Source organism: Oryza glaberrima, chromosome 2 (genome assembly GCF_000147395.1).
Source record: "Oryza glaberrima chromosome 2, OglaRS2, whole genome shotgun sequence".
Classification (NCBI taxonomy): domain Eukaryota; kingdom Viridiplantae; phylum Streptophyta; class Magnoliopsida; order Poales; family Poaceae; genus Oryza; species Oryza glaberrima.
In genome coordinates, this window is record NC_068327.1 from 23,898,556 (window position 1) to 23,915,302 (window position 16,747).

The window sequence follows — 16,747 nt, forward strand, 5'->3', positions numbered from 1 at the left end:
AAGGTGATTATTTTTTTCCCTAAAACATGAAGTGTGAATATGTGAAAACTTTAGCATGAATATACTTGCTTGAGTATGTGATTAATATGAGCCACATACAAGAATTGGTGGATTGAGTCCCAGGTTGATTATGACTTATTTCTAACTTTCACAAAATAAAATTTCCTAAAAATATAGCGATGTTGTGATGATTGTTCGATCTATGCGTGGCCTTAGGTTGAACCAATATATATCTTCCTTTCAAGAGATGTAAGTGGTATGCAACATTTCTATTTATCTAAGAATGTATGCAATATTTTTGTACACTTAAGATTTTAGATTTTAGAACAATACAGTGCATTTACATCCATGCAAAACACATACCCCTCTGTCAAAAAAACCAGTCCTAATCTGGACAAGCACGTTGGGATGATTGTGTTTTTTTGTTTTTTGGAACAGAGTAGTATACTAACATGACATGAATTGTACGCATTTACTGCTATACAACAGTTACAGCTGACAGGTAGACCTCACACATCGTAAACCCACATGCCAGCTGCTGTTAGCTTGTTACTGCTATGCACTGTGCAGTAATGGAAGAGGATATGGATCCATACTACAGTAGGATACGACACAATACTGCTACATAGGTGGTGTTTAGATTAAGCGGTGTAAAGTTTTGTCATGCCACATCGGGTATTATATAGGGTGTTCGGTAGGGATGGGCAGAAAATGACCGAACCGAAAAGACCGAGACTGAGAAATTCGGTCATCAATTCGATCCTAGGCAGTGAAAGACCGAATTTTGTTCGGTGAATTCAGTTAGTCTCCTCGGTTAACCGAATAGATCGAAAAGATCGATTTATCAAAAAATGTCTAAAAGCAACTTATAATCCACTATGTTTAATAGGATTAAACTATAATTTTTACATCCCTACTTCTTCTAGACATGCAACCTAATAAGAGTCTTAACTCATAAGTGCTTACAAATTTTTTTTTTTGTGATTTTTGTGTTAAAAATTTCCATTATTTCTTTGCATATATGAAAATGTTGTTGAGTTTCGGTCAGCACCGAGACCGAGACCGAATTTTTCAGTCCTGACATTTTTGCGTTGAAATTCGGTCTTCACTTTTCAAAGACCGAAGACCGAGACAGACATTTTCAGTCAGACCGAATGCCCACCCCTAGTGTTCGGGCACTAATAAAAAACTAATTAAAGTATCTGTGAGCAAACCACGGGATGAATTTATTAAGCCTAATTAATTCGTCATTAGCACATGTTTACCGTAGCACCATATTGGAACAATTAGGCTTAAAATATTCGTCTCGCAAAGTAGTCACAATCTGTATAATTAGTTATTTTTTAGACTATATTTAATATTTTATACAGGTGTTTAGGATGAGATACATGGTATTAGGATGAGATACACGATACACATATGGCCCCAGCTCAGGTGCCCATTGGGACAAGCCCTGGCCTAGGACAGTTGACCTGTCTTAAGAGTGTCGTACTCGTGCGTTGCCATATGTGCAGTTGACTTGCGCCGAAACGTGCGCATGGCCTACCATGCATTCAAGTCGGTCAAGTTGTAGCCTGTAGGCCTCCGTCAAGTTGTAGCCTGTAGGCCTTCGCCGAATCGCATATATAGTTTCTGCTGCTCAAGTCAAACGGACATGCTCCTTCACGTCGCTTTTCCTGTACACCATGCTAGCAGTCCGTCCAGCTCGAAGCGATCTCCGAAATCTCCTGGTCCGATGTATCTGACTGTGCCCAACTAGTAGCAGTACACACCATGGTAGTAGTACAACACAATAACACATGGACGGAAAGGCTACTTGGGCACAGCAGCACAGGCTTCAACTTGGTCACAACATCTCTTCCCGATTGGCACGTGTGTGAGGCCGGCCACTGGCAACGATCAGGGGTCCTTGCTGGTAATTTCCCTTTGGCTACCTCTCCATGGTATTCACCGGACAGTCAAGCACAACCTGACGGCGACCGCGCGCAACGCTAGCCTAACTCGTTAAACACCTGGCCGTCGCGGGGGGCATCACGGTCGCTTCAAGGCTTCGCCAGCCGCGACGCGCTTAGCAGCGGAAAAAGCGTAGCAGCGCCTTGATCCGATCGATTAATATAGCTACCCGTCGCCGTCCGCCAAAAGGCCGGGGCGGTCTCTTTGACCACACCACGTTTTGGCGAATTCACCTCCGGTGCCGCTCCGCGCCCGCGCGCCGCGCCTCCGCGCCGCGCCTCGTGTACTCGTGTTATACTCCCTCCGTACTCCGTACTCGTAAAGGATATCGCTTTTGAGAGCGGCACGATCTTCAAAACACAATTTTAACTTCTTATTTTTATAAAAATATTTATTAAAAAGTGATATATTTATATTTTTATGAAAGTATTTTTAAGACAAATCTATTTATATAATTTTTACATTTTTAAACTCAACAACTTAAGATTATTCATGATTTATATTTCTAAGGTTTAACTTAAATATTATTCTAAACGACTTTCTTTACGAGTACGGAGGGAGAACGTCTCTCTCTATACGGTCGGCCGGGTCGCCGCGTCGTCAACACGGGAGCCCCGGGGCCTAACCCCACCACCGCCACGCCACCAGTCCAGTCCACCACTCTCCCCGTCGTTCGCCGCGGCGTACTCCAACCAACAGCGCGCAACCGCGCCCGCGGAGTCGGGACCGCACGCTGACTCGGGGTCAAGCGCGCGCGACACTGTGGAATCCACCGCTCGCTCACCCCCGCGCGGTCGCTCACACGGTTTAGGCCGTAAGAAAAAGCGTAAAGCGCGCGTGCTCGCGAGTGCGCGCGGCTGTGCGCGGCGTGAGTGAGTGGGCGCTGATGATATCGCGGGATCGGGATGTGATAATATCACCCCCATCAGAGCGCGCTTTAGCTTAGTACTAGTTGGGATTAACATGGGAAAAAAAACAAAAAAGGGAGAGCAGAGGAGAATTGACGAGAGAGATAGAGATTCCTTGTCGAGGAGCACGCTGCACGCTGCACGCAGCACAATGGACTTGTACGAGCGGCCCGTGGTGTGTGGCGCGTTGTGCCGCTGGGATCGTGGATGGCATGATGCCGGAAGCGAATTTCGCTGGATGGATGGATGGATTCATGGATAGGTAGGGTTCATGAGAGCGATCCGTCATCCTCGCGCGGCGCGGGGTTCGTTAGTTGCGCATGATGGGTTCGTGACAATGGTATTATCGCGTGGAAAGACCGATCATCACAGGTAATTAGCTGATTTTTATTAGGTTGAGAACATGGTACTAGGTACGTGTTGCACGTGGTGCGTACAGTGCGTGCCGTCCGATTTCGTTCGCGAGAAAAGTAGGTAGCAGATAGGACATATGCAGGTGTTGTGTTTTTAGATTACACGGGAGAGAGATACGCGCACGTACACCACCATCACACACGTACACGCTGATGCATGTACTCTAGTTTCCGATAAAAAATATATGTACTCTAATACATACTTCCTCCGTTTATATTTCTAAATTTATTAATATCTATAGACAATATTAAAAAATCTTACATTATATAACAAAAAAAGTGCTAAACAAATGAAGGCTAGCAGAAAATCACTAATATCACTGAATTGATAGCGCAAGTGCGTATGCGAATATATTATGGGTATAAGAATTTTATACTCTAGTGGTAGTGGATTAAGTCATGTATCCACACAAAACCACTAGCGTTTCCTTCATATCATTTTCTTTTTTACATACGACATATCATATCATTTCAAATTTGTTTAAGTCAAACTATACAAAACTAATTAATTAGCATGCATCCTTTTAAATATTTAAGGGAAAATTACAAAAACCACCCCAAATATCACTCTAAGTTTGAAATGCCCGCTCTATAAGAAGATTTGTTGTAAATCTCCACCTCCTAATTCACCTTGGTTTGATTTAGGCACCTTGGTTTGGAATATATAGTGAGTTTACCATGAAAAACACACAATGAAATGACCATGATAACATAATGAAATGATCGTCTTATACAGAACAAACAACATAATCTCTTGCTCCCGCCAAGTGGGACTCGGCTGATTTCGCCACAAGATTCTTCATGAATCACGTACGTGTGGAGAGAATGTGTCTAAATCAAACCAAGGTGAATTAGGAGGTGGAGATTTGCAACAAATCTTCTTATAGAGAGGGCATCTCAAACTTAGAGTGATATTTGGGGTGGTTTTGCAATTTTCCCAATATTTAATTACTACTAGATGGGTGTATAAAAATCATGTGTGTAGAACATTTGCTTTTAAAAATATTTTATGAAATTATATTATCATTAGGTTTTTAAAATGTTTTACAACAGAAATGTATTTTGAAGAACTTGTCAATGTTTAAAACAGTATTTCTAGCTTTGACGGGAGTATAGCATGGAAACTGTATGGTTCTTTACACCGTAGCTACAGTAAATTTGTGGCGTCGAAAGAATAAAGTAATGTCCTTTTCTAATTTATAATGTGAATTATGTGGAAATGGTGAAGTGTATGACTACACTCACCTGAGATTAAATCTTGGTGCACGCTAATAGTAAACGCATGTGGGTTTGTTTTAGTTAGAAATTTAATGACCTTAAAGATTTGCCGTTAGGCTATGCCTTTTTTTTGGTGCAAAATCAGGCAATTTTCAATAAAAACATGCTGCATATACTTGTTTTCTGTTCAATTGTTCAAACTCTTAAATAAACACACCACTTAGGTAAGCACTACTAGCAATCAAGCGTATACCAATATATTCTTATCGTGTAGATTAGTGATCTTTTAAGTTAAGTTATTTTTCATGTGAATGGTTGTCAGGCTTTGTCCAACAGTATAACTTTTACAGCCTTTTAAGTTAGGTTATTATTACCTGAATGAGAACATGTGTGGACATATGTTGTAATAGTAACCACACATGTAGAAGAATATCATGCTATTTATTCTATATTATTCGTGCATGAAATTTAAGTTGGCCATATGCTCCATGTTTTAGTTGTGAACTTAAGGCGATAAGTCGTTTTCTGCATAATTGCATCCGGAACTTAGCAATACTTCTTGCCAAGGAAAATGTAATATATAAAGAAGCAAGTGGATATATAACAATGAAGTTGCGCTAGTTCAAGAGAACAAAAACTAATCGCTTAGCAGTGACGTGCGTTCACTTTATCATGACACAAAGATTTGGAGTAAAAAATGAAAACCACTTCCATTCGTGTTTGTACTGTGTCACACATTCTAATATCTACTCACTCCGTTTTATATTATAAGTAGTTTTAATATTTATCTAGTCAAATATGTTTAAGTTTAACCAAGTTTTTTCAAAAAATATAGCCACATTTTAACATAAAACAAACATACTATCAAAATATATTTACATAATATTTAATAAAAATAATTTGTAACGGCTTATAAATATATAATGGAGGGAGTATATTCATAATTAATTCATAACAAAAAGAATTGCACAATCAGTTGCGGTTCGTTCAAAATAACAAAAGAATTAATTCATGGCATACTACGGAGCCATACACAGTCGATCCTCCCAGTCAGCAGTTCAGCACTCATCATTTACCCTGTTGATCTGAAGATAAAGAGCATGCGTGATGGGGCAGAGCAAAGAAAGGCCAATCCACCAGTTGACATCTCAGAACCGACCGGAACTTCCTAATCTCTCGGCAGATCAGAGAAAGACCCCTAGTCTCATCAGCTTGTAAGATGGGAAAAAAAGCTGAGATAAAAAGACGGGCACTTTAGCTGGACTTTAGAAGGACCAGAGCAAAGCTCTCCTGCCATAGAAAACTATATAGTTACGTACTAACATCTTGCACTTGAACACGCTAACCTTTGATTAGTGCACTAGAATTGTATAAAACTCCGTTTTGTCAGGCGGGGAAACGCGGTTACTGGTATATATTGACGTATCGTCGTTGCAGGCCGCCAAACCAGTAACGCTATCTCGGAGCGTGATCACGCACGGCGCCGCCGCAGCATGTACAATGGTAAACTGATCACTGGTTAATGCACCTTTGTCAAATCTAATCCTTTTACACGCTTTGAAGTTTGAACAGTTTGTTAAACTAGGGATCAGATCGAAGTAGATGTTTCGTTAACTGCCAACTCGCTTGGCTACACATTGCTTTTGTGGAAACCCGTGAAAGCTAACTAGCCTAGATAGGACATAGGAGAGACCACAGCCGTCGACTTGCAGATTTGCAGTGGAAGACCAACGAATTAATTAACACGTGTGTTGATCTCTGCAAATAGGCGTTGATTTGAAAACTTTTGCATGAATATTGGTGTAATGGTGTTCGTTTTGCTACGACTACGAGTAGTTAGCCCAAGGTAGGCAAGCAGAACCAATTTCACTCTACTTCCTGCATATTCAGTCATTCTCCCTGTCGGTCGTATCTCTTTTACGAGCAACAGGGGAACACGTTGCATATAACCTTGCAGTAGAATTTAATTCCTGCACTGATTAAAAAGACTCAGCACTCTTACTACTCCGTATAATTAATCAATAAATCACATCAGGGCGGGAGAGCAGTCGAGGCACCAGAATGTTGCAATGGGATGTTCTTTTACTCTTCTCTTTAGACCTCACTAAATTAACCGGGGACCGAGCAAAGGGCATCTTTGTCACAGCCTCACGATGCCGTCCTGGCCGGCTGGCCGGCAAGACCGGAGAGCCCCCTCCAGCCGGCAAGACCGGAGAGCCCCCTCGCCTCCACGTAGAGCCGTGTAGCCTAGCCCGTAAGTAGCTTGGTCCTACACGGCTAGCTTAGCCACGGCCGGGCGATCGATTCAGCCGGTTTATTTTATCTCCGGCGTAGCTGTCACGGCGAGTGGGATCGATGCGACGCGCTGCTCCAGCCCGCGCGCCCACCTGGCTCACGCATTTGGTCCCTCTCTCTCGCCACACGCCACACGGCCCTGCCAGGACGTTCGCCGTCGCACACCACGCCACGACCCACACCCACACCCACCATCCGCGCGCGCTGTCCGCTGCTACGTCGACGTACGGCTCGTTGCTTTCTGGCGAGGCGCGCTCGCGGGGAGACTAAACTATTCCGGCGTTCAATGGCTGCCATTTCGGGCAAGCTCCCGCGGCCGATTAGTTTACGCGCGGCGTCGCTGTCTCCCGCGGCCACGGCGCGCTAGTCGCGCGGCGAGCCGGCGACAGGTGTCCCGCGCGCCGGATTGTTAAATGGCCGAGGGCGGATAAAGCCCAGCGACCGGAAAGGGAAGGGCGATCCACATATGCGCACATATAATTGCAGGGCGTTGGCTTTGGATTGCTACTACTGTTATTATTTCTTAAGCATTTGCAGATGATCGAGATCGAGATCGCCCGGTTTATATATGTTCTCTGCTTTTGTTTTCTTGCGATGGCACGTCGATTCTCAAGCGTCTTTCTGGTCGGATGGTATTCTCCCTGGCGCTTTTGCACTTTGCATTTCTACTACTAGAAGGGTCGATCTCGTTAGTATTCTAGTTTGGTTATTATTCGGCGAACTGAACGTGATCTGTACGTATGATTTGCCCGTGCTGCAAGCGAGCTGCTGCTGGTTCAGAGGAAGAAAAATATTGATGCATCATGCAGGGCTCCAAGCCGGCCCAGCGAAAAGACAGTGCTAATATGCTTGCGTCATGATGCATGAGAAACAGTTCTTTGCCTACGACCTTGAGTTGTAGGCAAAATCTTTTCTGTTCGTCCCAAAGGACATGATCAAGAACTTTGCTCATATATATGAATGTGATGGATGATAAGACATTTTGTTTGGTAGAACATGAAACAACTTCGAATTAAGGCATGTTTAGTATCCTGTTTCCACGTCAATCTCAGCTGTGATGCACATCCTAACCGTTCGGCTGCAGCGGTCTGGACTATTTTGAATGCAGCTAGTTGTTTTGTACTGGCTGAAGCTCCTACGACCGCTGTTGGCTGGCTGCTGTAGCACTGTAGATACTGCTCAGCAGCGTTACAACAACCAGCTTTTCCGAACCGGTCTTACTTTTAGAGTATTTTTTTTAACCTAAACCAGCATTGCTGGTTTTATATTAAGAGAGGTAGAAACTGTACAGACAAGAGACAACGACCCAATTTATAAGGGAAATCGGGCCTGAAAAATATACAGCTGCACGGTTAATTATGGGGAACCGGCTGAAACCCAACGGACAGAAGAAAGCATGGGACCTAACACACAACTAACAACAACAGCGGAGCCCAAATGCAGGACATCGTTGCCAAGCTAAACACAAAAGCGGCATAACAGCTCCGACATCACAGAAGAGGTGTTATCGTTGCCAAGCTAGCCGCCCAAGCGACCCAGCAGCGCCGACTTCACCACTGCAGCGACACTGAAGCCACAAAAGTCGCCAAAGCGAAAGCAGCTCCGACATCCACAATGGACATCAGCCAAGCCACCAAAGAGCCACTTCCTCCACATGGCCTGCACCAACTCTTTGGAAGAGACTACAACACGTCATCGTTGCCAAGCGTCGCCGCACCCCAACAGCGAGCAGCTCCGACTTCATCCGCAGAAGCAACCGAAGAGTGTGTCGTCCACCATAGAACGAAGCAGACTCAAGAGGCTTAGGCCTCGCCGAATGCCAAGGAAAGAAAGCTTTTGAGCCGAAGGGACCATCAATAGTCATCGATGTAAGGAACTTCCCCGAAGCGACGCCACCAAGAAGGACACGACGCGTAACGTCGTCACCGCTCGTCCGAGGCCGGAGCAAGGTTTTCACCTGGAGATTTGTGGGGCAAATGGCAGAGCGCCATGACAACGCCTTCAAGAAGGGAAACGGCGCCAACGGCGTCGTCGTCATCGAACCGGCCAAAGGTACGGCAAGGCTTTCGCCGGCGTCTGCACATTACCCACACAAGCCCCCCACATTGACGGCCACACGATAGTCCATGACGTCTCACAAGCATTCAACCCTCGACGCAACCTATCGTCGCCCACATTCCCCTGCTGCACCGACTAGAACCAGCCAAGGCGGCCAAGGGACCGGTCGTCAAAGCTCGCTAGCCATCCATGCCGCCGGCCGTGCTTCCACGTGCTGCACCGGCCTCTGCCATCGCCGGCTGCACAACCACGCGCCGTCGCCAGCCTCCACGCCGCCGGCCGCGCCTCTACATGCCGCACCGGCCTCCCGCTGCCAGCCGCGTCTCCACGCTGCCGAGCCGGCCTCCACACTCCACGTGACGCACCGGACTCCACGCCGCCGAGCCGGCCTCCACGCCATGCCGCCGGCCGCATCTCCACGGGCCGCGCCGGCCTCCACACCGCCGGCCTTGCCTCCACACTCCTCCACGCGCCACCACCACCAGAGCCACGCCTCCTCTGCTCCCGCTGCCGCCCCTATCCCCGCCACCACCGCATCCCTGTCGCCACCCGCCTCCCCTCCCGCACCTGGCTCCAGATCCGGCAATGGTCGACGCGGATCCGGTGATGCCCGAGGTCGCAGACTCCGCCGCCGCTGCCTTTACCACCGCGGCCCACACCCTGCCGCCAGTCGCCGCCTCCGCCTGCCGCCGCCTTCACCACCGCGGCCCACATCCCGCCGCCAGTCTCTGCCTTCGCCTGCCGCCGCCAACCCCGCGTCCCTGCGCCGCCTGTCGCCACCACGACCACCTGCCGCCGTCGCCCGCGCGCCCTGCACGCCTCCGGCCTCGACGACGGCGCCGCTCCGGCCGGCCTCCACCCTCAGATTCGCCCGCGCTGGATCTAGGGTGGCCGCCGCCACGAGCCCCGCCGCCACCATCCTAGCAAGCTGCCGGCTTTGCCGGCCGTTTGCTCAGGCGGCGGCGAGGCAGAGGGGAGGGGGGAAGAACGGCCACGGCGGTGGCTTGGGTCGCCGTCCGAGTCGCCCGAGCGGGAGGCGACGCGGGGGCCTTAGAGCAAATTAAGCTCCAAGAGTATACATTCAGGTATTTGAAAATCAGGATTTAGAAAATACAAGAACATGATGCCACACCTCAGTGAATAAAATGGAAAGCAAATACAAAAATTTGTAAAATAGGATGCCACACCTCATTAAATACTATAGAAAGTAAATCCACAAGATTGTGAAAATGTTTTTTGATAGCACTATATGAAAAACATAGGAATTTCGAGACACAAAGGGCTTTTGAGTAGATGTGATACATCATATTACTACGAATTTGGACAAGAGCCTATCTAGATTCGTAATACTATGATGTATCTCATCCATCCAAAAACACTTATATTTTGGTACGGAGGGAGTAGCAATTTCTAGTTTTTTTTTTCCTTGTAGGATTTCCATACTAAATAACTCCTTAGTTTTTCCTTTATTTTACTACTTAAGTCACCAAAAATTTGGTAGGTTATGTTTTGGCTTTAATATAAAACGGTATATTTGCGCCTCTTTATCCTATGTTGATGATCTAGTTAATTAATCTCTATCCTGCATGTAATATAATGGATTCTCTTTTACTACAATCTTAGAGCCAAAGCCAAAAGGAATCCATTACATTTCTGAGCATCTCTACACTCTTCTGGATGTACTCAAGAATCTACACATACATATGCGTAAACAATTCATTGGTGGCCCAAGACATACAAAAAGAAGCCTAGAGCTCTAGACAGACATATTCCGCTTTACATATAGTAGGACGGAATGCAGTGGAAAACAGCACAAAATAGGATTCCAGCTAGGGAACATGAAAGTAAATAGAAAAATTCTCTAAAAGAAAGTTGTAAATAGAAAGTAATTTAGCTTAAAGAGAAGCTAGAATCGTAAAGCAGACAGATCGTGTGCCCCGTCATGGGTACAGAGAAGTTTAAAAACGACGATGTGCCTATGGATGGTGGGGAATAATGCATATGTTACAGCGATTTAATAATGGAGTAAGTAGAAAATATGCAAAGGTGTTCCCGATAAGTGGAAAATTTTGAATAAGGCAATTGAAATTAGAAGGTGTGCGCTGAAGAAATATTACACCCAGCCCATCAAGCCCATATACTGCCCAGGCGCCCAGCCCAAATCACATGAGGCCCATTTACCATGCACGCGGGAGCACCGTACCAAATGTGCCCACCATGGCCGCCGTGGCATTGCAAAAACGGGAGAGAAACAACACGTCGCCCTTCTCCGTTCGCTCTCCTCTCATGGCCATCCCTAAAACACGCCATGGTCATCGACGAACCGCCTGTCCATTTCCATTGCCGCCCCTCCTCCTCCTCCTCCTCCTCCTGCACGGTAGATTAAGATCGATGCATGGTGCGATTTCTGCATCGGGAAGGGCAGATTAAGATCGATGCAACAAGCAGAACGGCTAATCCGCAGCGTTGGACGACATGCACGTACGATCGCCGGCAAGGTCCATGGACACCTCCCTCTCCATCGCCGTCGGAGCCGCCGCCGTCGTGCTGCTGCTCCTCGTGCGGGGCGCCGATGCCGAGATCAGGACGACGCTCATCGTGTCGGACGCTCGGCCTCTCATTCTGTTCGAGCAGTTTGGCTTCGAGCGTGGCGGGAAGGCGACCATCTCCATACGCCGCTCGTTTTGGAATCTCCGGCGGGGGTCACGGCGCACCGCGGTTGACCCCAGCCTCATGGGGTTCGTCCTCATCTCCGGAACCCAGTTCCCGAAGATCAACAACGCGTCCGCGTACGCGGCCGCCGACCCGGGGGACAACGGCGACGACGGCGGGGGCAGTTACTGCGTGCTGACGAGCGAGTACGCCCTCCCGGTGCTCCGGCTCGGCGACGTCCCGCCCGGCGGCGTCACCACCACCGTGAGCATCGACGACCCAGACCAGTACGCCGTCGTGTTCAGCAACTGCCAGGACGGCGTGGAGGTCACCGTCGACGTGTACACCGAGATGTACAACGTGCGGGACGGCATCTCCGACGGGCCCAGGGACTACCTACCCGTGGGCCTGCGGCCGCTGCCGACCATCTACACGGTCGTGTCGGAGGTGTACTTCGCGTTCCTGGCGCTGTGGGCGTGCGTGTGCGTGCGGCACCGCGCGACGGTGGAGCGGATCCACGCCGTCATGGGCGCGCTGCTGCTGTTCAAGGCGCTCAAGATGGCGTGCGCGGCGGAGGACTCGTGGTACGTGGAGCGCACCGGCACGCCGCACGGCTGGGACGTGGCGTTCTACGTCTTCGGCTTCTTCAAGGGCGTCCTGCTCTTCACCGTCATCATCCTCATCGGCACCGGCTGGTCCATCCTCAAGCCCTACCTCCAGGTGATCACCATTGATCTTAATTACTCTCTCTCGCCATTAACGAACCTAGAATTCCAGGGTATAGAATTTTCCATTTTTACAGAATTATTGCGAATTACTCGTTCCAGGAGAGGGAGAAGAACGTGCTTATGATCGTGATCCCGCTGCAAGTGGTCGAGAACCTGTTGCTGGTGGTGATCGGGGAGACGGGGCCGACGGGGCAGGACTGGGTCGTGTGGAACCAGGTGTTCCTGCTGGTGGACGTCATCTGCTGCTGCGCCGTGTTCTTCCCGATCATCTGGTCGATCCGCAGCATGCGCGAGGCATCCAAGACCGATGGCAAGGCGGCGCTCAACCTCCAGAAGCTCACGCTGTTCAAGCGCTTCTACCTCGTCGTCGTCGGCTACCTCTACTTCACCCGGATCATCGCGTCGGCGTTCCTCGCCTTGCTCAGCTACAAGTACCAGTGGGGCGTCAACGTGGCCATCGAGGCCGCCAGCCTCGCCTTCTACCTGTTCGTTTTCTACAACTTCCAGCCGGTGGCGAAGAACCCGTACTTGTACATTGGCGACACGGTGGAGGACGCGGCGGTCGAGCGTGAGATGGACGACGAAGGTCGATTTTGAGCGCCCTCGTGGATCGTCCATATGATTTTTTTCCCCCAAGTTTTATGTGTTTCATTAGTTGGCTAGCTGCGTTAATTGTGTACGACTATATGTTTCGTGCTCGATCGGAGCGTCAGGCTGGCGGATTGGCGTGCGCCTGAAACGGTGATGATGTGACGACTGGTGTGTCTCTCCCTTTTGTACAAGAAGGCATGCTCAACGGATCGGGAAATTAGCAACAAAATTGCATAATAGAGTGTACAGCAATGGACATTATGGACTGTTGTTTTATATCATGATCTATTATTGATTCCTCGGCTATATATGTATAATTCATGCACCACAAAATATATATTGACCCAAAAAAAAACTGAACTCTATTATATTCTAGTAACGTAGAAACTGGTCTCGCTCACTACCACATGACGGGCGGATTGCATATTCACGCACGTTAACTGGCACCCCTAGGCTGCGTCCTCCCCTTGTTTGGGTATGACGCAGCGATATCCGTACTGGACGCATGGCACGGAGTCCTCAGCGCGGCGACGGGGTCGTCCCCGACCCGCCTCGACATGCACGACACAAGCGTCCCCAGGTGGACGTGGCGGGGGTCGTAGCTGTGGTAGCCACTGTGGATGACGGTCGGGATCTTCACTGCGACGTCGAACGCCTCCGCCCCGCGCCGCGCTTCCCCCGCGAGCGCGTCCAGCGCGGAGCCCGGCAAGCGCACGCCGGCGCCCCACGCGACGACGTGCTGCTCCTTCGTCTCCCGCGCCCCGACGCAGAGCTGCTCCGCGGACCCGATGGCGAGCTGGACGCCGCGGTAGGTGACCTCCACGGTTGTACCAGGCCAGATGCAGTTTGGGTAGTTGGTCACCTGGTTCCGCGAGGAGAGGCGGACGGTGAGGTTGAACACCGGGTCCAGCGTGGGCGCCCGGCCAGCAAGATCCGTCGGGTGGTCGAGATCGAGGCCGGAGACGGCGTCGATCGAGACGGAGTAAACCGGATCCCTGGTGGACACAGCTATGAGGTAAAACAACCCGCCGACAGCGAGGCCAACGAACAGGAGTACGATGGCAGTGCTCACGACACGGCACCAGTTTACACCATGGCAACCGCACCGCCGGCGATTACGGGGAGACCAATGGTCTGCCGGCGACGCTTCCATCTGAATCGTCGTCGCAGCTGGCATGCTTAATTTGTTTTCCGCACGTCCTGGAAGATCGATACTACTTGGTTAGTTTTATGCGGAGTTTCGTGAACGTTTGATCACTCGGGAACGGGCGACGTCGTACGAATTCTATACGGTCCAGAATTCCTGACCTCCTAGGCCAAGAGGGATTCCATTTGTTGACGATTCACGCGAGTACAAGAATCAACATCAATATATTATATATAGTAATAAGAAAAGGAAAAGGAAAAGAAACCTACTAAGTCTTTTCTTTTTGGAGTAGCTAGTACGTTTTAACACAGATTTCCCGCGTTCCGATCAGCTTTGTTCAGGCAAACCCGAACCTAGCTGAGTTTATTCCAAGATATTCGGCTCATAGAATAGTCCCAAAATCTCTCTATCTATTTCTAATAATATAAAAGTTAAAAGATTTTCCCCCAGAATTTTGGTATGTCATCCGTGTTTGAATCGGTTTTAATTTTATGTTTCCGTTTTAATTTAATGTTTCTGTCAAATCCTTTCCTTCTTTCTTACACCAAAGTGCCCCTCTTATCCGAGATGTGCACAAATTAATAGGGCCCGCACCTTTTCACGCAGTGACCGTGCCCTTACTTGAGTCCGTTTTCCACACGCGCCTTTGCGCGCTGCTGCGATTGGGCCAGCAACACCCTCGCGTGCGTGGTTTTTCACATGCCCAATCGGGCCAGTGATGCCCTCACGCGTGCGATTTACCCTTGCCGCATGTCCGATTGGGAAAAACTAAAAATAAATATATGTTTTCTTATCCGGTGTTTTCTGGTAGTCGGTTTTTTTTTGTCTCATCCTATGCGTTGCACGCCGCCGCCGCCTGACCAAACCCTAGCACCGCGGCCACTCCAATATGTCTTCCCGTGGGTTTTCTCCTCCAATTGATTAAAAAAATCGATTCCCCACTCCTCCCTTATCATTTTTCTTATGATCTCCCCTTTTAATACGGCTTTAATTAATCTCAGTAACCGGTCATTTTTATCCCAAATTTTGCGGATCCGTTTTGATTTCGGGAAAACGGAAAAATGAGATCAAGTGGATAAAAACCCTCAACCAATTTTGAGAGATAAAAAAGATTCAGCCGGATTTGATGGGGATGATCGGCTCCAGCATACAGGCACAAGACTATCTGGAGGTTGAAGACGGCAAGCGGGTTGGCCAGTAGCTCCACTTGTGGGCTGGATCGAAGAGAGGCAGGCCGAGCGGAGGGAGGTAGCAGACTAGGTTGGGACTGAAAAGAAGAAAAAAAAGCTTTAGGCCCTAAACCAAGAAACATTTTTTATTAACTTTTTTAATTATAATGTGTAGCGTTCCTAATGTTTCAATTCATTGCTTAGTTCTTAATAGCGGTTGTACCACGAAAAAATATTTTATCCGTTGTAACGCACATATATTTTTTCTAGTAAGTATAAAACTCGAGAACTATGGAATTATAAAACATCCTTTGAAAGGAGGGATCTTTATCATTAAATTAAATATTTTTTGTGGCATTGAATTAGTTTATTAGTTCCTATCAAAATTCTGTCAAATTTATGTGTTCAATAAACAGCCAAGAAACAAAGCTTAGTATATTATTATTGTTATAATATTGTAAAATAGCACTAACTCTACTCTCAAATAGATGGTGTTATAAGATGCAGTTAAAACCTGAAATCTTAAAAGCATTAATGGACAGAAAAATATTAGAATTTGATATGTGAAAATGATATCTATAGAGTTGTCATAAAATACTATCATAGTAATATTTGTTTATATAATTTTATCTTAAGCAAGTGTTTCAAAAAGTTAGTGACTTTTTTCAAAGAACCGCATGGGAAAAGCCATGTCAAAAACCAATGGGGATTATCTACAGTAGCATACTCTGACCTAAGGGTTTGGCTCCACATGTTAGCCAATGCTACTAAATCAACAATAGGGGTGGGTGTTCAGTTTTCTCAGTCTTATCGTTTCGGTTTTTTCGATTATATTATAAGGTTAGTTTTCACATAATAAAAAACACAAGAATATATTTTAGGTTTTGTCAGGCTTAGGTTTTACGGAAGAAGCTATTGTCCAGCTGCCCATTGCCCAATTACCCTTACCTACTCTCTCAATAAAAAAAACCTACTTTCTGGATTTTTATTTTGGGACGGAGGGAGTAGGCAAACCAAACTCTAGACATGGGGCCCATGCATGCCGTGGCGCACAACCAACAATAGCTATTGGGCCCACAGAGCAAGAGCAGGAATGCAAAAGACACCAAGCCCGTGGCCTGCCTCTCTCCTGTGCACGAGAACGTCGGTCTCTTCGGTGAAGTCAGTTCACAGTGGAAAAAAAATGATCTACACACCTAACACTGATCTACATAAAAATGAAAACCGATGCACCAATTGAAATCAACGAAAACTGATAGTTTTATTCGGTTCAATGTGGTTCGATATTCGGTGGCCGGCCGGTTTACTTCTGCCCACCCCTAATAAGCCACACGGCAGAAGATTTGTATTCGTATAAAACAAACAATGTGAGGTTCATGAGGTGAACTTTACCAACTTGGTACTGTGAGTGTTTTAAGTATATTAGTAAGTCAAGTGTTTTTGGCATAAGGGAGCTTCTCCATCTTAGTAGTGTTTGTTTTGATTGATGATTACCGTCACTGAAAATAACTACTTATCGAGTAGTTAGTTTTCTATTTATCAACCGTCTCCTGGGAACTTTAGAAGGAAAGAAACTCGAAAGTGTTCAAACACCTGACAAACACCCCCACAAGTA

General features: G+C 47.4%; 1 protein-coding gene across 1 annotated transcript; it reads left to right on the plus strand.

The window, feature by feature from the left end:
• The first annotated feature begins 11,108 nt into the window (after positions 1-11,108).
• On the plus strand, positions 11,109-13,053 carry LOC127764006 (protein CANDIDATE G-PROTEIN COUPLED RECEPTOR 7-like). Its single transcript, XM_052288811.1, has 2 exons — positions 11,109-12,217; positions 12,325-13,053. The coding sequence occupies exons 1-2, from the start codon at positions 11,321-11,323 to the stop codon at positions 12,820-12,822; spliced, it is 1,395 nt and encodes a 464-aa protein (XP_052144771.1). The 5' UTR covers positions 11,109-11,320; the 3' UTR covers positions 12,823-13,053.
• Positions 13,054-16,747: the final 3,694 nt, after the last annotated feature.

Bases quoted from the DNA above. Each gene is read 5' to 3' on its own strand.
- LOC127764006 (XM_052288811.1), top strand. From the start codon at position 11,321: ATGCACGTACGATCGCCGGCAAGGTCCATGGACACCTCCCTCTCCATC. The intron at 12,218-12,324 runs GTGATCACCATT...TACTCGTTCCAG, and splicing joins TCCTCAAGCCCTACCTCCAG to GAGAGGGAGAAGAACGTGCT.